General features: G+C 38.0%; 1 protein-coding gene across 4 annotated transcripts in view; it reads left to right on the top strand.

The window, feature by feature from the left end:
• The window catches only part of kdm4b (lysine (K)-specific demethylase 4B), a 56,456-nt gene extending 48,584 nt beyond the window's left edge, over window positions 1-7,872 (top strand). For all 4 annotated transcript variants that reach the window (XM_030132270.1, XM_030132271.1, XM_030132272.1 and 1 more), the window contains 5 exons: window positions 353-541; window positions 676-852; window positions 1,047-1,166; window positions 2,574-2,666; window positions 5,712-7,872. In XM_030132270.1, coding sequence (XP_029988130.1) covers window positions 353-541; window positions 676-852; window positions 1,047-1,166; window positions 2,574-2,666; window positions 5,712-6,242 — 1,110 coding nt within the window. In that variant the 3' untranslated portion in view covers window positions 6,243-7,872. The remainder of the gene's footprint in view (window positions 1-352; window positions 542-675; window positions 853-1,046; window positions 1,167-2,573; window positions 2,667-5,711) is intronic.
• Window positions 7,873-22,474: the final 14,602 nt, after the last annotated feature.

A 22,474-nucleotide genomic window follows, 5' to 3' on the forward strand; every position in this document is an offset into this window, starting at 1 on the left:
GGATGTTGTGTGCAAAGCTGAAAACACCCTTTCTATTTTTAATGAGTAGAAACCATCAGGAGCACCGAACAGAATCGGAGATCTGAGAGAGGAGAAAATGGTTCCACTGCTGATTCCACCAAACTCAGTTTCATAACATACCCTCCAAAACCTGCTTTTAACAACAAACCTGACCTGAATAGTCATATATTTTTCTAGCTGTGTTGGATTGTCAGCTCAATACCTGAATCCTGACTTAGAAGACAAAAGTTATACTCCTGTTTCTATAGAATATTAATAATCGTATTGAAAAATGGGAATTTCTTCTTCTAGAGTCACCAACCAAAGTCTTTGTTTTTGGTTTTCTTTGCAGAAATGTGTGTACTGCTATGGTAAGAATGCCAGTGAGAATCGCGGCGCTTGCATCCAGTGCTCTGACGAGAACTGCGCCACCTCCTTCCACGTCACCTGCGCCCAAATTGCTGGAGTCATCATGAAGCCGGCCGACTGGCCCTTCGTGGTGTCAGTCACCTGCCACAGGCATAAACGAGTCACACAAAAGGTGAACAGAAAACAAAAGCAATAGTCACTTCTCAAAATAGTTTGCTGTACAGGAGCTGTGGGAAAACTATGACTACATGGTTCTGAAAAGTGAGAATGTGATTCACTGAAACTGTTTCGATTCACTTCCTCCAGCCTCGGTCTACACCCAAGGGTCCGCAGGTTCTCGTCCTGGGTCAGAAAGTGATTGGTCGCAACAGTGACGGCTGGTACTACCACTGTACCATCATCGGCATAGCAACGCAGACGTACTATGAGGTCAACTTTGATGACGGGTCTTACTGTGACAACCTCCACCCAGAAAACATACTAGTGAGTGTTTATGTGGTCGAATTAAACACCTACCTTTGTACCATTCATACACAGTCATATCAGTCACATATTGTTATTATTGATATTGTCAAAGGATTAAGTTCTTTTAGGGGGTAAGATTTGCTAGAAAACCCAAAGTTTGACAGTGTTAAACAACATTTCATGAACATGTACTTTTTTTCCTCCTCCATCAGAGTCACGACTGCCTGCGTAGCGGTCCTCCTGAGACTGGGGAGCTGATTGTGGTCAGCACACCCGAAGGCCAGGTCCTAAACGCCTCTTTTGTCAAACACCACATCCACAAGTTCTATCAGGTGAGTTGAAGCAACAGCACCAGAACTGACCGCTGTCTTTGTTCAGCTCAGACATGTAAAGAGTGTGTGCAATCAGTCATAGTCTTTGAAAATAGAGGTTTCTGACCAGAACGTCAGAGGTCGATCTGTGCAGAGGTCAATCTGTGCAGTGTTGATGGGTCAATTTGTGTAGGAAGAAGTAAAAGAATATTATAGCTCTTAGCAAACAGTGTTTATCCTCAACAGCAACAATGTACGAGCCATCACAAGTCAAATCCAGCTGTGAAATGCATTTCTAAATACAGTTGTAATAAGATATGGTTCCCTGTTTTGGTATTTATCAACCTGTGAAAAGTTTGGCTGCTCTTGTAGATGATGCTGCAGCCTTTTGATACAGTGCGGTGTCAAAAAAGTGGAGATTTAGCACCACTGGTGTATGCTGGAGAATTTAGGAGGGCAAATATGCAGAGTGCTTACAAAGTGGAAAATGCAGAATTGAAGAAAATAATTTTGCAACTGGTGTCACAGTAGTACAACTCCAAAGTCACTTATTCACAGTCTGTATACATGCAGTGCATCAGCAGACCGGGTAACTGAAGGCATTAATCTGGGATCTGGCTCCAACACTGGAACATCTCAGAGTAATTCAGAGAGCTCATACACATAAACACAGAATATTTGGAAAACTCAAGCCCAAGATCACAGACTGAAGATGTTATTGAGGACCTTCAAGTCTCTTTAAATAAAACCTGAAGTAAATTCCTAAGCTTTGTCTCACTTCTTATTTTTTGCTTTGTCACATGACATAACTCTAAACTCTAAATTCATCTTGCCCTCATTTCTTGTGCCATCAGAAAGTAAATCACGGTTGCGCTTGCCCCACACCACCACCAAGAACTGTCCAAGTATGCTTTCATGACGAGTTTGGAAAAAAGAAACAAAAAACAAAGCCCCCAGCTGGTGTTTGTGTAGGGAGCACAACCCTGACCTCACATATTTTGCTCTATATTTTTACATTTACATTTTTAAACAAAGCCAGAGCTCTTCTTCCGTCACTGAGCAGCTTTGGGGTTCACTGTCAAGGACAAGTCGTCAAGGACTTCTTGACAGAAACACATGGATGTGGATAGAACTGTTTTTGCTACAGCTGATACCCAAACTATGTATTTCTCTGCAATTTGTTGTTTCTCCTCACTAACAATGTCACTTTTCGCAGTTGTAGCTTTAAGTAAAAGTCCAGTGTGCCTCACAGGAAACACAACACTACTCATCTAACATGGAATAATGGTGTATATTCTGTTTTTATTACTGAACATATGGCTTGAAAGCATCACATCTGTGTTTTCTTCAAATGTATTTACCTTGTAACTGTCCTCCAAATGCTGAAAACGTTAATGCTTGACTACATTTTGTGTTCTTTCTGTGCAGGTTGAGTTTCAGGACCAGAATCAGCTGATGCTAAAACACTCAGAGATCCATCAGCTGGAACAGGAACTGCCCAAGAGAGTCCGAGCCAGACTCGTGAGTATTTACTGACATTTTGCCTCCTGCTGCACTGAAGCAGATGTTTGGCTCAGAGGCACCATACAGTGAATTGCCATATCTGGAAAATAACAAATATTGTTTAATAAAAGCACAGTAAGGTAGCTGAAGCACAACTTTTTCTGCAAACAAAACAAAAAACACACAAGCAGCCCTCAGAGCATCAGGGCTGCTGTATGTGGCCAAAAAGTGTAGGTAGTTATTTGAATAAATATTGCTTTTATTTAGGAAAGTGTGTCCATGTCCTCATTAACCTTAAATCCAGCTTTGACATCCAGCAAACTCTGAGCAGGGCCATGCACAGAGATGCTTTCCATGAATATTTGTATCAGCAATGGCTCCAGACTCATAATCCTAATCAATTTCGAACACACTTTGCACTCAACAGATTTCACAGATTATCTCCAAGTGAAAACTCTGCACACACTGGTTTGTCTCACAGGAATTCATGCTATCCAGCATAAATATGTATTCATTTGCACATTAATCAGACGAGCATTGGTACATGCTGCAAAACAGAGATAAAAACAAAGTCTTTGGCTTCAGAGAATCAGCTGGTACAAGTTTAGAAAGATGTCAGTGAAACCACTCAGATTTCCCACATCAGTAGTCACTTTTTCATTGATCCTCAAATTGCATGAATATAACTTGCACATAAAAATGTACCCAATGGAAAAACGACAATTTCGCCAAAACTCTCGTTTTTTTATCAAAAATTTTTGTGCTGGCAAGTGGTGGTGTTTCAGGTACAGCGCAAATGGTATATCACGCCATACTGCAATGGAAAGACCTTTTTCTGCAACTACAGTCACATGAATAAAATAAACAGATGTTGGCCGATGTTACAACAAGCAAAGAAGAGTTTTAAAAGAAACGTGTAAGTGTGGACACACCAGTAAACTGAATCATTTTTTAATGTAGTACGGGATAGAGGGGTAATATATAATAATAATAATAATAATGATAATAACAATAATAATAATAATAATAATAATAATGAATATATCTCTAAATCAACATGATATTTATGTTCGTCACCATGTCTATGAAATTATTTCTCATGTCATCTCGCGATTATAAATAAACAAAACCGACATCATACACTTCTGCTTTTTCAACATTTAGTAAATATTGGTAAAGTTTTGCGCGTATGTCCAATGAAAAAGCCACTAGTGTAACTCTGGTGTCTACCTCACTTTAATGTGAGCTCTTATGTTTGTGATCTGATGAGAGATTCACTGCACTGGATTTAGATTTTTTTTTGTTTGTTTGTTTTTTTGTTTAAAAAGTAAAGCATGGCAACAGTCATGTAAGTCATTGCAATCTTTCTGGTAACAGGAAAAAGTTAACGTAGACCTGAAGGAAAATATGTGTTGATCTCAAATATCTGTGAATTATTCAGCTTTTGATCTATCAGTGTCTGATGAAAACTCAACTGAACTTAGCTGCATCCTGTCCGTATGTGTTTCAATAGTGGAGTTACTTCAGTGGATGAAGATAAAAAATAAATAAATAAATACAAACTATACAATGAGCTACACATCATGTCCTAAATCTGAACAGCATTACATTTATTACCTGTTTTGTTTTTTTTCCTTTTCCCCAATTGTTAATGGTTCATGTTGTACAATAAGAACAATAGCTGAACACAGTACAGACCTATTTAAATCACAATTTGAGCAGGTTTTTTTATCCTACATTTTTTAAAGCCTCTTTAAATAACCGCTTTCTCCATAATACTGAAAAATGGTATTCAAATACCAAATAAAATCTCTTATTTACTCAAAATAACTAATAACTAATACTCAATTTAAAACTTAACTGAAACAAAACTAAACTTAAAGACTTGAAAAACTAATAACTCAAAGCATATGATTATGCCATTAAATTATGGAGGACAAAGGCAGACTATAATAAGACAGTAGAATTAGCTTTAGGCTAATTAATGAAACTTATTTGCCTTGAGGTTGAATTCAGATGAAACTGAAGCCTGTGAGGTGAAAATACATAAAGGCTCCCGGCTGTAAATCAGACTGTAATTCAGATATACTTTAGAAGTTAGAGGGATCCCCTAGAGGTCACTTTAATAAACTACAAAGTAGTTGTTAATGTGTCTCAACTACATCTCCAGTTGTCTTCATTATGTGTTGACGTGCGTGTTCCTGATGCTAAATAGGTCAGTGTCAGGGATGTAAACTCTGCTGGTGTCAGTGACAAAATAAGATGGAATCAAAGTAAACAAGAAACATCTACATCAGCTGTGTGTCAAAAGTTGTTTAATATATCGGTATCAGGCTTTGAATTCTCATGTTGGCGCCTTCCTAATGTTCATGTTTAACCCAGTGTGACTTTTGTGTCAGTTCCCAAATGAATTTTTCTCTCTAACCTTTCCTAAATGATTTATCACCACCTCTTATGATATTTTGCCCTGAATTTAGCATTTTTTCCAGTGAAAATCATCTATTTTCCTATGTTTAATTCACTGTTCATGTACATGCTCATAAAAGCTCAGAGTAAATTCAAAGGTCATTATTTCAAAACAGAAAAAACTGAAGAAAAAGTGACTTCTTCAGTAAAATCTATCGTTAACTGAACATAAACCCATTGTCTCCGTCCACTGTCACTGATCTAACTCCATGGGTTTTACTGGTGAATCAATGTTGTGGAAGATGACGGCGTTTCCACGTTCACTACAGAGCCTCTGAACGTCCAAATGGGTCATGTCTGATGACCATGAAAGGATGACAAACTGTATTTTATCGCAACTATTTCAACGTATTGATAGGATTAGTGGATCAACAGTTTAGATCAGTAGATGCTTTTGCTCAGCGGTGGATGTCTGGGTCTGTATGGGTTAATGTAGACCTGAAACTGTCCTCAATGGCTAATGTGACGTCTATATGTTCTGTCTGTACACGCTGTCCTCCTGCTGTCCTTTTTTTTCCTCAGCCCAAAGCCCGAGTAGCTACATGTTTTTCATATGTGGTGAAACTGGCGTCTAATTGTGTAACTGTGTGTCTTTAGGCCATACCTGTGCCCCAGGAGATCCCGAAGGAGGACGAAGCCCAGGCAGCTAAACGCCGATGCCTCCCCTCCACCTCAGCCCCACCCTCTGAAACCCCCATGCAGACCGCAGCCCCCCCGGCCTGCCCCCTAACCACAGCTCCGGTAGCAGCACCAGCAGCACATCATCACAGTATTAACACGCCGTCTCCGACCTCACAGCCTCTGACCCAGCTCGGCACGACCCCACAGGTCGCCCCCGCCCCGGTCAACGGCATCACCATGGACACCGAGACCCCAATGGACACGAGCGTCTCACTCTCCGATGCGCTAACGGAGCCGGCGCTGGCTTCAGACCCCACGCTGGCTCCGCAGTCAACCCCCTTTCGATCCACATTAAACTCGGACCCCCTCCTGTCGGCACCCTCCCCTCCCCCGCCGCCCCATCACATGTCCAGCAGCTACACGCCGAGCAGCGGCTACGTTTCCTACATGGAGACCCTCCTCCATTCGCATTTCCCTCAGGACGAAGGCCCTGGGCCCCTGTATTAAAACCCAACCCGGCTAAGCTAATATACCGTAAGCTAACGGAGGTGGATTTCTCGAGTGCTGTGACAGACGGACACATACTTTTCCTACACTGATCGAGAGCTCAGGACAGGAGCAGGAAAAGACACAGACACTCAAGCACTCTTTTAATGCATGTGATTTCCATTTTTAGTTAATATATTTGCAGTGGTGCTTTAGCCTGCTCTGATGCAGCCGTTTAAGAGAACAATGCTTTTTTTTTTTTAAATTTTGAATAAAATGATTTCTTTTGTTTATTTGTAGGCTCTCTGTTTTGCTTCTTTTTGTTTGTCAGCTGCTGTGCTTTTCACCTCCATCTTTATAGAAGTTTGTCTCTGGGTGGTATCAACTCCATACCTCGTTGCATTTACTGAACAGCACACTCCAATTTTTCTCTGTATAGGAAACTAATTATAATGAAAGCCTCTGTGAGTTGAGGCCCTAATGGACTTTTCTTTCTTTCTTTGGTTCTTTCTTTGGGAAACTCAAATAACCAGCAACAAATGATCTATTTTTAAATCCAACCACTCAACTTTGAAACTGTTTGTGGAACTGTCACAGTGTCCATCTGCAGGACGTTTTCACTATGGTGTTTTCTTGTCGGGGTGCAAGATGTTCATGGGGAAATGGAGTTTGAATTGTGTATTGTATGGGGAACTCAGTATTTAAATGTCTTAGTCAAATATTGAAAGAAATATTTGTAATAGAGGAAACATGTCGAATGCAAACACTAGTATATTGTCTGCAGGATGCATTAATTTTTTGTGATGTGTCACAGTAGTTAAAGGTGAGACCTTTATGTATTGAAGTCACTGGCGGCTCCACACTTTTTCATATCCAAAATTGTCTCAGGGTTCCTACATTTGGAGAGTGATTTGACGTTTTACAGCCAAGGCTTCTCACACTTGCACATTTTTTTTTTTTTTTTTTTTTTTTTTTCCAGAAAAAGAATTGAAATCCAGTTTGGCCCATAAATATTAACATACTATCATACTAAAAACAGTAACCTTCACTGTACTTGTGACTGACATCGGTCACATTTATGAAACTATAACCTTTAAAAGTCCGTTAAAAACAAAGCGTATCATCATAGGAAAAAGGAAAACATGTAGGAACCCTAAAATCTGAGAATATTTTGTATCATACTTGGTTGAAATTGTATGTAGAGATCAATATTGTACATTATTAATGTTGTCTGTTTTCTATTAGTGTATCCTTTCTATGTTCTTTTTCTGAACTGATTTCACAAACTTGGCCTATCTAAATTATTAGTACTATTATTTTTTTACAGGCTTTCGCAACTATTACTTAGTTTGTACTGAAATAAATACATGCTTTTCTCTTTTTTTTCCCTTAATATGGCTATTTTGTGCTACAGAGGTGCTACAGATCTAAAACTACTGATGGACTGAATTTCCCATGTCACCCTGTAAATACCGCAGGCCATGAGTATTGTGAATCAGATTTGTAAATGTCATACATAACACTTTTTCTTTTTCCTTTGTCGCTACAGCTGAAATGTCGGAACACATTTACGTTCCTGTATCTAAATGATATCCATGGAAAAAAAGTCAATGTATTTCATAGGGATTAAAGTGGGTTGCTAGTCGCCAAACTCCTTTGTGTTGCGTCGTGTTTCAGTGGTTTTCAGATCAACCTGGACGAAATACACAGGGATGAAAAGTCCTTTGAGTAACATCAATCCGCAGTATAAATTGAGAACTGTAAACCAAGTGAAGTAATTTTGCTCAGTTATTAGTAAAATCACCACATATCTGAAAAATCCAGGGTGTCTTTTTTTTTTTTTACATCGCTACAAATCTGTAGAAACACTGTCAGTACAGAGTCACGCATTGATGAGGATGTTCTGATGTGTGCTTTATTTTTTATTTTTTGTAGGAAAAGCACAGGTGTGAAGAATCAAATTAACAAAAGCTGATTTCCATTTTCCTGCTTTGGTTTGCGGGCTTTGGCAGTGTGCATGCTGTTACACTGTCGCGTCTAACTGAGACACTGAACAGAACTGAACTGCCATTATTGTTACTAGTTACATCTGTGACAAGTCCTACTGGGATGTGAAAAATGCTCATTGTCTACAAGGGCATAAAGATACTGAAGTGACTGGCATCTCAGGATAAATATTATGGCAATTATTGTGTTGTTTTTGTTCTTTTTTTTTTTTATCCCACATGCGACAGTGCAGATGTTGCTCTGTTCAAGGCAGCGTAGACATGTGTCCACACCTGCAGGAATAATAACCTGATGTTCAGGCAGATTCATCCACTATTTTTCATCATAATCACATCATGTTCACTCGCTTATGAGCAGTTATGGACAAAAAATAGCTTATATGAGGTCAGTCTAAGTAAATATTTGTGTCAGATAAGAAAAAAAAAAAATATCCACCAAATATGTTGGACTCGGCCACACTGGGCTTGTTCGATTCCCTGAACCGGCAGAGGACTTGTCCCCTTCCATGGACTGTTAATGAAAACTCTGTGCGCCGAACCGGCCACTATGACATCTTTACCTGGAGTTCATACGTTACATCATTGAGCAGAACTGGAAACCAGCAGACTTTTAAAAGCTACTATAGTAAATGTAAAAGAAGGAAATGATAAAGTCAGTGATGTGAGCCGAGAAATAAACAAGTATTTGATTAAAAAACTAGAAAAGCACTCAGAGAGCGCAGAGCTCTAAGTGCAGATCAGCCCCCCCCCCCAATCACCACAAAAATTTAATCATTTGTTCCTTGTGCCAGTATGAATATTTCCTGAAAATTTCATGAAAATCCGTCCATAACTTTTTGAGTTATCTTGTTAACAGACAGACAAACAAACTGACAAACCCAGATGAAAACATAACCTCTGCTGTTACACTCGGTGGACGTAAGAATGATGTAGGCAAGGCATATTTATTTGTAGAGCACAATTCATACACAGAGCAGTTCACAGTGCTTTACAAAAATGGAAAAGAGACAGGTTAAAAACACACAATTACAATTAAAACATAATCAACAAGTGTTCAGAGAATGCAAACCTCCGCCAAGCACCCCGAACAGTGTGCATGTGTGGATGGACTATTTCTGTTTAAATTCAACAGTTTCCAGGTTGTTCCATACAGCAGAGAAAGTTCAAGCTTGGTACCAGTCATGTGTATGTCCAATTATATTAAATTCCAATCAATATTTGTTGAGTTATAATGAAAAATGTGTCGTAAATGGGATTTTCAATGTTAAATGTAAATGTCCACAGAGTCCACATTCCACAGTGGATGTGGACAATTTTGTGCCAGATACAAGATATTGTTCTAAGCTACGGGTGGATCAAATTAGAGGCTAATCGGAGTCGTTTTGAATTTTTTATGAATTTTCGAAAATTGCTCAATGATGAGAGATAGGAAAATTGTAGATTTTGTGACCTTGCTGTGACCTTGAACTTTGGCCTACTTGGCCCAAAATTTAATGGGTTGGTCCCAGGGCCTAGGCCTATCTGTGGGTACAGTTTGGTAAAGATGGTTGGAACAGTTTTCCTGTAAAGTTGCTAACAAACAAACAAACAAACAAACACACAAAGCAAAGTGATCACAATACCTGCTGGCGGAGGTAATAAAACATAAATAACAAGAAAAGCACTCGGAGAGCGCAGACCTGACAGATCTGCCTCCCATGTGTGTTTGTTTGTTTGTTTGTTAGCAAGATAACTCAAAATGTTAAGGACGGATTTAGATGAAATTTTCAGGAAATGTTGATACTGGCACAAGGAAGAAATGATTAAATTTTGGTGGTGATCGGGGGGGGGGGCACAGATCTGTCTTGGCAGAGGTCTGCGCTCTCCTAGTGCTTTCTTGTTTTGTTTCTGCAAACCTCCCTTCTTGTAAATAGGCTAAACATAAATAAGATGTTCCTTCAGCCTATGCCTTTTTGCCCATCGGCTAAAATTTACTCAGTGGGTCAAATGAGTGGCCCCACCCCCCACCCCCTAGGCATAATCACCACCAAAATTTAATCATTTCTTCCTTGTGCCAGTATCAACATTTCCTGAAAATTTCATCCAAATCCGTCCATAACTTTTTGAGTCATCTTGCTAACAAACAAACAAACAAATAAATAAATATGCACGCACACAAAGCAAAGTAATCATAATTCCTCCTGGTGGAGGTAATAAAACATAAATAATAATCAATTAAAATAAAGTAAAAGGTCAGAGTGCAGATAGAACCCTTTCAGTTGTTCTATGCACAGTTGAACAGAGCCGTTTTCAGCCTGGACTTAAACATTATCAGAGTAGAGGTCTGTCTCTGTTCCAGAGTTTAGCTGCATAGAACTGAAACACAGCTTCACCCTGTTTAGTCCTGACTCTGGGCACCAGCAGAAGACCAGTCCCTGAGGTTCTCAGGGTCCCAGATGGTTCCTATGGGACCAACATGTCACATGTACTTTGGTGCTAGACCATGGACAGACTTGTACACAGGCAGAGCTGTTTTAAAGTCTATTCTCTGAGCCACAGGACCCCAGTGCACAGATCTGAGCACAGGACTAATATGGGGGAACTTCCTGGTTCTAGTCTGGACCAGAGCAGCAGCATTCTGGATGGACTGCAGCTGTCTGACAGCTGGTTTAGAGTCCAGTCAGAAGGCCGTTACAGTAGTCTAACCTGCTCCAGATAAATGCATGGATAAGTCTAAGTCAGTAAACCTTTGATTCTGCCAGTGTTTTAGAGGTGGTAAAAGGCTGATGATGTTATTGATGTCATGTGGCTGTTAAAGTTTAGGTCTGGGTCTGTTATTACCCCTGGACTATATACTGTTTTTTATTTTTTCTTTCAGGAAAAGGATTGTCTCCATGAGATGCAAATGATTCCATTCATTTACGGCAGAAAACACGGAGCACAGACCTTCATAGAGACAGTTAAATTCCCTGCAACAACATATAATCTTCAGCAAGATTATGCAAATTTATGCGAGTTTGCTGAAGAATTAATTTTTCATTTTGGAGGATACCTCAGTTAAAATTTAATACCATCGTCAAACTCTGGGTGGCACTAGATGCTGACACTACAGGTACGTTTTATATGTCTTATGTATGATTCTAATTTACAATCAAATTAGGTGAGTTTTTTCTAAGGTGTGACCTCTGCACCATGATAACCTTTAACCCAGAACAGTCATATTTAATCATATGTTTTCCAGTATTATTAGGGATGCACACCTGGGAAAAAAAAAAGAAAAAAGGAAAAACAGGATGAATTGTGGACAGTAGACTGCTACCAGATAATGTCAATAAAAACATAACCTCCTTGATAATAAGGACATTTATTTAAAAATATACTGTCATGATTATTATATGAATATTTTCAACATTCTCAAGGATTAGCTTTATATACTGTATGAACTCCCTCTCACCAAAGAAGAACTAATATAAGCACTCATATTTTTTAAACACAAAGCTTAAACTTAACGCTACATTGTATTTTATTCCTTTTATTTAAATATATTATGTTAAAATTGAATTAAGCCACCAGGGCAGTACAGGTCTGGAACATATAAACTCTTTTTTTAATGACATGATCCTCTGCCTCTTCGTCACATAAGGAGGATGTATTTTTCAGTAATTGGCAGTGCAAACACCGACGCTGTTGTTTATTCCTGACTGCAGTGCCTCATTGGCACAAACGCTGCTTCTGCACATTAAGCACACAGCAGGGAAGTGTGTTTTTGGGCTTGCTTGCAAAGCTTGTCACTGTAGTTATTTTTAGATGTTATAATTAGCGGTAACCACAATCTAGACAAGCTGAAACTCCATCCAAATAGTTTTATAATGTATGTTTTTGGAGACTGGAGAAAAAAACAGTGTGTGGAGAAACTTGAATCATTTTCAAGGGATTCTTAAGGAGGAGAGGTAATTTCCTTTCAGAGACATCATACTAACGTTTTAGCAGGACTGGTACATATGATAAAGTGTTAATGGTGTTAAACTATGCTTTAAAGGTGCTTTGTAGTATTTCTTCTTTCAAACATAAGAAAAGGACTTAAAATGATCATTTGTGTGATTGGAGTAAAGAGGTGTGAAGTTCTGCCAAAGATGCCAGTGTATTAGATTTCAGAATAGTGATGGGACTTTTGACTCTTTGAAGGGAGTCGTTCACTGAAAAGAGCCGTTCAACAGACTGGCTATTTTATGTTTTTTTGTATTATTTTGAAACACCAATGTTTTAATGACTAAATAGGCTACATGTGATGATTGACATTACATTTTAAAGGTGTTTAACCCTTTCATGCATGAATTATGAGAACCTTAGTCAATATTTTTTTCTTGAGTGTTTTTATTCCTCTTTAGGTATGATAAAAGCAATACAACTGAAATTTTTTTATTAACCTATTTTTCATGGAGTTACAAAAATGTCCACTCAGCTGGACACTGTGAGTTTAATTTTTGAAGTAAAGAAACATGTATTTAAAACCCATCATCAGAAAGTGATATACTGTGTGAAAACTATGAAATAAAAACATTTTTAATGCCACTAATCTGATGTTTTCTCACATTTTATCATACTCTAATACTAGTTATTACTCAATTCATGAAGATAATATCCTCCCGAGACCCAGGAAATGGACAATTTTAGCTTTTTTACACTAAAGAATTGTCTTGTTTGGAAACTGCATAATGCAACAGTTTTTTTCAGACACATTTTTAAAATCATTTTATTTATTGATTGATTTTTTAATGGAATGTCCTTTGCAATGGACAGCATTTAAGTTAAACTGTCAAACTTTTGTCCCCTATAGAGGACACAATGCATTGCTGGGTGTCAGGAGGATATGCAAAACAAAACAAAAAAAAAACAAAACTTTTTGTTTCAGAAAACTGTTAATGACAGTCTAATAACAATTAGCAACTGATTTACACTAAAACATGTTTCTGCAGATCAGGTTTATCAAGAGCAGCAACGTTACAATAATTGTATGAATTGCAGTGTTTGAGATGATGTGTAAGAGTCCACTGTGTTGGCTGATATGGAATTAAAACAACAAAACCCAGGAATATACAAGAGAACAGCTGTAGAATAACTGTCCACTGGAGTGACCACGATGCATGAAAGGGTTAATTGGCATGGTGTTGAAAATAAAATAAGCTAGAAAATAGAAATAAGGTAAATAATGTAAAGAGATACTGTTTGAAGAAGGCCCTGCATGTGTCTTTTCATGGAAGAAGGCCCTGCTGATGATTCTGCAGGCGCAAGCTTTTGTAAACAATTGTGAAAGGAGGATTCTCTGCTGGTTGTGGTATGAAGTTCCTTGACCCGGCTGCTGACCCTGCAAACCATGTTGACCATGGTAGGCCAGGTTGGTGCTGGCTTAATAACTTCTGGTCAGTACGCCCAGACCATCTAGTGACTCATCCAGCACAGCTGCGCTACTTAATTAAAAGAAAAAAACAAAACAAGTGATAAGAAGAACCAAAACAATTGATAAGAAGACCAAAAATGACCTTGTGCGTGTATGCAGCAAATAGGGTAAATGGCACAAATGTGCCTGACCAAAGATGGTTTTAAAGGGGGAAGCTTCCGGGGGTAATAGAAACCGAGGGATGGTTTCTGCCAGTGGAAAAACACCCCGAACCTTCTAGAATGTTGGAAAAAGGGGATTTTGGGAGGAGGGACCCGGGGTTTGCGGGAAATCACGCCCCGAGCCCCAAAACAAGGTATAAATGATAGGGGATTTTCGGCTACCCTTCAGGCCATTCCCGGGTGTGTCTCCGTGTGTTTTACCCCGCTTTTGCAAATAAACACATGTACGGCTCTGAAGACAGACTGGTTCGGCTCATCATTGTCTCTGAAGAAGTTCTTTCCTGATCACCACTTAGACAGAATTCTGCAGTTTAAATTAGGCGGGGAAAAAGGCGCAGACCAACTATCAAGTCTCGTCAGCGGCAGTAAATATTATCTTACCGTAAAAAAGAATAGTTAGTTCAAATGTGTGGGTAAATACATGGCATGAGAGGTGACATTAGGCAAATGATGGAATCTGACAAAAAAACATCACGGTACATTATGTGGACTAGTCTGTAGCCTAAGAATGAAGAAGAAAATAAAACATTTTCTATTGAAATAACATTTTATTCTCCTCAAAACAAGAACAATAAATGTGTGTACACATACAGAAGAAATTGCACAAAACACATCAGTGATTAACCCTTTCATGCATGAATTATGAGAACCTTAGTCAAGATTTTTTTTCCCTGATTGTTTTTTTTTTCTCTTTAGGCATAAAAAAAAAAAACAATGAGATTGATTTTTTTTAATGAACCTTTTTTTCATGGAGTTACAAAAACCATGTGTTTAATTTTTGAAGCAAAGAACCATGTATTTAAAACCCATTATTAGAAAGTTATATACTGTATGACAGCTAGAAAATAAAAATATTTTTAATGCAGCTAATCTGATGTTTTCTCATATTTTAACATACTTTAATACTAGTTACAAAAAAAAAAAAAAACAACTTTTTGTTTAAGAAACCTGTTAATTACAATGCAATAACAGTTATCTCAAACATGTTACTGCAGATCAGGTTTATCAAGAAGAGCAAAGTTACAGTAATGGTATGAAGTGCAGTGTATGGGATGGTGCTGTGTTGGCTGATATGGAACTAAAACAACAAAACTCATGAATATACAAGAGAACAGCTGTAGAATAGTTGTCCATTGTAGTGACCACTATGCATGAAAGGGTTAACCACTGCAATTACAGTACTTAAATACCAAAAAAAACTATACTGCAAATAAAATACTTCAAGTAACATTGCAAAATACCTGATATCTCTAATGTAAATATCAGAATGATTCCACATCAGCAGTTCTCTCACTTCTACTCTGTATATAAAGCCAATGCCTCCCCAGTGACGCTAAATTGACAACCAATCGGACACTCCCTCCTTAAAAAAAAAAAGATTGACTCTTTACAAAGACTCGGTTCCCATCGTTCATTTCAAAGAGCCGTTCAAAAGATTCGATTCGTTCGTGAACGTCACATCACTATTCAGAGATATGAGCTGACTATATTCATACCCACAGTCTGACAGATTTATGTGACCACTAGAGGGAGTAGTGAGTCAGTCTGTCAGTCTGCCACGGTGATGAAAACTAACATGAGTCCTTTGACCATATGCCCCTTTTCCTTTACCACTGCATGGTACCAGCTTGGCTCAACTGGACTCTACACGGTTTGGTACAGTGTCTTTGTTTTTCCATCACAGTTGGTATCACCTCAGCGTGAATGAGATGGGTGTGGTCAGCGGAGTCGAAACTGTCGTGACGTCGTTTTTAGGCAACACTCTATATACAGGGTGGGGAAGCAAAATTTACAATGAACATTTAGTTGTTTTTTCTCAGCAGGCACTACGTCAATTGTTTTGAAACCAAACATATACTGATGTCATAATCATACCTAACACTATTATCCATACCTTTTCAGAAACTTTTGCCCATATGAGTAATCAGGAAAGCAAACGTCAAAGAGTGTGTGATTTGCTGAATGCACTCGTCACACCAAAGGAGATTTCAAAAATAGTTGGAGTGTCCATAAAGACTGTTTATAATGGAAAGAAGAGAATGACTATGAGTAAAACTATTACCAGAAAGTCTGGAAGATACTATTAAAGAAGAATGGGAGAAGTTGTCACCCGAATATTTGAGGAACACTTGTGCAAGTTTCAGGAAGTGTGTGAAGGCAGTTATTGAGAAAGAAGGAGGACATATAGAATAAAAACATTTTCTATTATGTACATTTTCTTGTGGCAAATAAATTCTCATGACTTTCAATAAACTAATTGGTCATACACTGTCTTTCAATCCCTGCCTCAAAATATTGTAAATTTTGCTTCCCCACCCTGTAGTAAACAGTAATGACAATGGATGACATTGAGGTGATGCTGTACTTGTTACTTGGTCGGTGGCTTTTTGTCACAGAAAAAGTGAAAGGAAAGAACCAGAAACTGATACAAGCGGCGAGACGAAACAGGCTTCAAAAGCAAAGGAGAGTTACGAAAGTATGAACCTGAAGACCAGTGGATAAGAGCTACCAAGAGACGACGTCTGATAGTCACCTAATGTTTTTGTGGCACATCTGAAATAATGTGACCCCATTTTGTGTTTTTTTTAAGGTCTATATTTTTATTTTATTACTTTTATTTTATTAGTGTTTACATTTTGCCGTGAAGTGGAATGCTTAACCTTGTCCGGTAATTGTGTTGTGAATTGTTATGACACTGGCATTGTGGGTAACAAGGGTTTACAGTAGGAGCTATGAGGTAGGAACTATTCTTCTGGCCCAGTTTCCTCTGGGGTACTAAAGCAAAGCACCGCCCACTGTCCTCAGATGCTTTTTTTTTTTTTTCAACTTTATTAACAACATTTGAGTATACAGTACAAAATTTTAAACAAACAACAAGATGTCAAAAGGGGAAAAAGCATTTGAACTTGTAAGTTTAAGAAAATAATGCATAGATTTAAAAATACAAAGCATAATATACAAATAATAGTAAAAAAAAAAAAAAAAAAAAAAGGAAATAATTAAATAAATAAAAAATAAGAAATCTGACAAATATAAACAAATAAATGCAACAGAGAGTTCAGTCAGTATTAAAAAAAATGTTTAGCCGAGGTATTAGTGCTTTTTTTATTATAAATGAATTCTAAAGATTTAATATAATTTTCAAATTCTAATAGGAAGATTTAAAAATTTGGGTGTGTTTTAGTATATTTGTTTTTATGGATATGAAATAAACAACCCCCAGAGGAAAAGAAGAAAAGAAAAGCCGTGTAGAGTCCAGTCGAGTTGAGCTGAGTTGTGCTGGAAAGGTGCAGTGGAAAAAGGGCAGAAGTGTCAGAAAGTGGGTCATAATAGGTCATATCTAATGACCATGAAAAGACGACAAACTGCGTTTTACACCAGTTATTTACATGTATTGATAGGATTAGTGGATCAACAGGTATTAAACAGTTTATTATCAGCGGATGGTTTTGGTTGTCAGTGGATGTTTGGGTCTTTATGGGTTAATTTCTCCTCTTGTTTTAGATTCATTAAAGCTCTTGAAAAGGAAATTGTAAAAAATAAATAAATAAATAAATACATCACCATATCTGTCAAGAGAAATACAACACAATTAGATCACTGAGAGCTGCTGTGATCCATGTTTTCTTGCGCCAGTTCCTGATGCACTAACAGGATTCACTTTGACTCTGTAGTGCTTCTAAATTTGGAGGAAGCTGAAGAGAAGAGGCTGGAAGTGGAGAGAGAGAGAGAAGGTCACAGAAAGAACAAGGCGTCTCAGTCTTATGGCCCGCTCGCACACATCCACATTCCCAGTAGCTGCTGGCTGTGCATATGCCAAGGCTGCGGAGCCCTCTCTGGATCAGGGTGGCCATTAAGATTCTGTAGTGCCCGCTGTGTCTTTGCAGAGGAACTGGGGATGTGCCAGCTTGGCAATTACTTTAACAACTCCAGACTCTGATTTCTTTATTCAGTTGAACTCAGCCAGAGGTAAAAGTAAGGAGAAACATGAGGAAAAGGACTGCAAAGGACGAAAGTACTGACCTGACTGTGGTTTAGTGGGAAATGAGAACATAGTAGACCATGCATATATTACACGGCTGTTAAAACGATGAAGGTTTGTCCCAAGATGGCAGACAGAATAATTCACAGAAGTGGCTTTACATTAATTTCTTCTTTACTTTAGCTTCGTGTTTTCATAGTGGTGGAATGTAACAGAATTTAGTTTTACTAAAGGTCAGATTCCAGGTACTTCTTCTTTACTTTTGGAAACTTTTAAATTTACCATGCCAAATGCAAAAACTTTTTTTTTGTTTTGTTATAATGTGATAAACCCAAAGGTAAGTGATATTTTGTGACATAAAGCAGTGAACTTAAAAGTGGGCCCTTTCCTGCTTGTTTTACTTAGATCCAGGTGGAGACTTCTTCAGTTTGCTGTGTATTATCTTTGCTCGTTTCATTTGAAAATTCCCAACTTAAATGTAAGCTCCTTGTAAGCTTTCAAAGTGACATGAGAAGTAAAGATCTAATGCTGAGAACTTTTGCTCCTGTGTGATTGTTTCTATGTGTAGGTTTTCCAGTAAAACCTTCAACTGGAGCTTATGGCTGACTCGTGTTAAAAAAGTGTGTCCTCCACAAAAGTTCGTCTTCTTAGATTTATTGAACAAAAATACAAAAAAACAAAAAGCACATACATACAAAATTCCACTGTATACGTTACTCTGTCCAAAACACGGCGAAAATACATACAAAATGTCCACAACAATCAGAACACGGTCCCAACACGGTCAGAAAAACCATCAGCTCCCCTCAGCCCTACTGCCGTATATCCTCCTGACCTGTCGCACACCCCAAGCTCCGCCCACTGACACACACAACAACCAAAACACCATGTCTGTGCAAATAATAATAATGCAAATGTTAAAATAAAATCATTCTACACCTTCTTTTTTTTTCTTTTTTTTTTTTGAACTTTTTATTTATTCCACCCATATAAAACACATGGAGATGTACAAAAATCACACCAGCCTCAGTCTATAAGTAACTCAATGCATATCACATTACTTTCACTCATAACTACTTATGCTACGCCTTTTACATATAGGTCAAAAACATGTCAAGGTCATATGTATTTTACACAGATACCAACAACATTCTTGAAATCTGACTTCTAATATTCCACCAGCATAAATAAATGTATTTGCAAGACCAAGACAGGTGCTACTGAGGAAAAGAAATAGAATAAAATAACTGAGTTACAAAAGAAAAAAAAAAAAAAGCAATATTAAAAACAAAAAGAGGTATTTAGAGCTCTTGTATCACTTGAATTATCGGTTTCCATCTTCTCTCAAATTTTTCTAGTTTCAGTTGTAACCTTGCAGTAGTTTTTTCCATAATAACAACCTTTTTTACTTTGTCTATCCATTGCGTTATGTTGGGGGTGTGTGGTTTCAGCCAGTTAATTGTGATCATTACCTCTGCCAAGGAGGTTATGTTTTTGCCAGGGTTTGTTTGTTTGTTTGTTTGTTTGTCTGTTTGTTTGTTTGTTTGTTTGTCTGTTTGTTTGTTTGTTTGTTTGTCTGTCCGTTAGTGTGCAACATAACTCAAAAAGTTATGGACAGATTTGGATGAAATTTTCAGGGTTTGTTGGAAATGGGATAAGGAAGAAATGATTAAATTTTGGTGGTGATCGGGGGTGGGGGGGCCCACGGGGGGGGGCCACTGATCAGCCTTGGCGGAGGTCTGCGCTCTCCAAGTGCTTCTAGTTTTCTTTGATATTACGAGTAAGACTTTCCATTCTACACCTTCTTAAATGAAAGTAAATCATAAAATTACTAATCAGTATTTAATAATAGAACCAAAATTAGCATATGGCACCTATACTACATATTTGATTAATTTTGAATATTTACACTTAATGCACTTTTATTTCATGACACCTCAGTGGTAAATATTGGACTTTTGATGTATTTTCAGTGTTCCGCAGTAGTTCTACTCATGATTTAAAGACTGGTGAAGCTGCAGATTTCAATAAATGGAATAACCCCCATGATGGACTCCATGAACAGCAACCTGCTCAAACTGTAGATCAGAGTCCTGCACAGGTCCACTTTTCCAAACCTGCACCTGCCCGTACCCACAAAGCTGAGCATGCAATGCGACCCGCTACCCACATTTTTTTTCATGTCCAATCCGTACTGCCCGTACCCGCGTACATTAGACCTGCAACTCGACCCAACCCATAATTAAACACATTGTCTACACAGTAACTCATTTTTAAGAGCTTTATTTTTGGCTAAACTGCACACCATCAATAAAACTCTAATATGTGCTGCTCAGTGATGTCTTTGGCGGGTTGTAAACAGAGGTGAAGCTCACTTCACAATAAAAAAAAAAAAAAACGGCTGTGGATCAACCATGGTGAAATTAGATGATCATTAAATCATCGCCTTCTCTTTCTCCCCCTTTCCTCTCCTTCCCCCTGTTCCTTCATTTCAGGTCCGGCATCAAAATGTGGTTCAGCGAAACTCAAAATAAAGATAGCAGAATATCAAGGGAAGCCTCATATACTTTATGAAGTTTCCTTTGGTAAAGCAAATTTGTTCAGCACCAAAAGGCAGCCAGACTACCATTCTGCTGTTATGATGCCGGACAAGACAAGTTTAGAAAAAAAAGTCATCATTAAATATCCTGCAAATTATTTTCATCCACAAATCTTCTTTTATTTTTCACTTCCTTGCCCACTACCCTCCCACATTTTGTTTAATTTGACCCGTGCCCGTACCCGCATGTTTTTGCAGGTTACCCCTTGGGTACCTGCAGGTACCCAACCTGGTGCAGGACTCTGCTGTAGGTGCATAAAACAATACTTATTTTCAGATAGCTATTCTGTACTTTAATTAAATACATATTATTTTGCATTTTTGTGATCAAAGTCAAAGGTATGTACTTTGGAAGGATGGTATGAATGATCCTTGGACATTTTTCTTATACGCTGGCAGTTCAGTGAAAGCATTTAGAGAGAACAAAGACAAAAGAACTTCACATTTTTGGTCCAAACTGTGTTAAAATTCTTTACTCACTGGTTGGTTCGATGTGTTCTTGTGATTAAACTGTATCCATTGAAGTGACGCCACTGGCCATCCCATAAAAGAAATAAACTGTCACCTTTAGGGCATTGCAAAAGTATGTGCCCATGTGTTAAGTTCAAAGGTCACGATAGTCAATATGAGAATGTACGCATCAAAAAACGTCCTTGAGGAAACCTCTAACCTGCATGATGACTATCAGACATCAGAATGGCTCACATGGAAATGGAAATCAGGGGATGCTGAGGATCTAATTGCAGTTGGAAGTGGCAATTATGTTGACAAGCTGGTTGATATGACAGCCTCCATTATAGCCTTAAGCCTTTATTACGATCCTGCGTAGTAAATCACATCACTGAAGCAGCATTACCATAATGACTTAGTAGAGCACAATCTGTTAACACTGTCCGTTGTTTGAAGGGGACTGCACTTCCAGTTAGAGGTGCCTGATCTTGATGAACTCCTCAAAAGTCTTTAAAGTAACTCCAAGCATGACCATACATGGAAGTATTGCATTCTCCTGGATATTTTAGGTGTATTTTGTTGCAGTGGGTTCCTGCTGTGTTTGTCTCAATAGCTTCATGATGTTGCCACAGCTGGTTTGCATGTTGGGTCATTTATCAAGGATGTGCTGTTAGAAAAACATTCACCTCAGGTTTTGGGGGAAATATCACATGGGGATAACTTAAATCACAACAGTTTATCAACAGACTGGTTGTGTGTCTGTGAGAGGATGACGCTATTAATATTGTATGGTGAATTTGTTCAGAAAACACCAGGGCTGGAGTGGGCCACTTTTTCAGCCCGGGGGTTCCATGTCCAAACCGGCCCATGGAGGAGGAATTTGAATAAATAAAACTGCAATTAGCTCTTACAATACCTTTTTATTGGTTATCAGTTCAGGTATATGTCACTAAGTTAACAGAAAGCACTTCACTTTAACAATATGTTTAATTCAAATTTAAATCAGATAAAGATTTATAAGATAAAACATATGATAAAGATGAAAATGTATTTACCCTTGTACAGGAAAAATAAGGTGAAATAAAAATAATGTGAAACTTAAATATTATTTTTCTTCCCAACAGAGAGGTGCTCTATTGTTATGTAGTAGCGGATCAAGAAAAAATGAAAGGGGGGTGGGGGCTATAAATACATATATGGTATCCTTCTCATATAATATTGTCATATTCCTACTCAGCAGGACTGCTTGCTTTGTTTACAGGACATACTGTGCATTGCGGTCATATTTCACAACAATATACACTTTAATCTTAATTAACCCTGAAGTTTAAATATAAACATCAGAACCCCAAATGTACCAAGACAATCAGATAGCAAATGGGTCAGCCTTTGGCCAATGGAGGTTTAGTTCAACATGTAATAATAATAATAATAATAATAATAATAATAATAATAATAATAATAATAATAATAATCATAATAATGGATTAGATTTATAATGTGCTTTTCTATGAACGCATACTCAAAGTGCACACAGTGGATCCATTATTCATTCGCTCTCACATTCACACTCTGGTAGTGGTAAACTACATTCATAGCCACAGTTGCCCTGAGGCAG

The sequence above is a fragment of the Sphaeramia orbicularis genome, chromosome 4 (assembly GCF_902148855.1).
Source record: "Sphaeramia orbicularis chromosome 4, fSphaOr1.1, whole genome shotgun sequence".
NCBI classification, from domain to species: Eukaryota; Metazoa; Chordata; class Actinopteri; order Kurtiformes; family Apogonidae; genus Sphaeramia; species Sphaeramia orbicularis.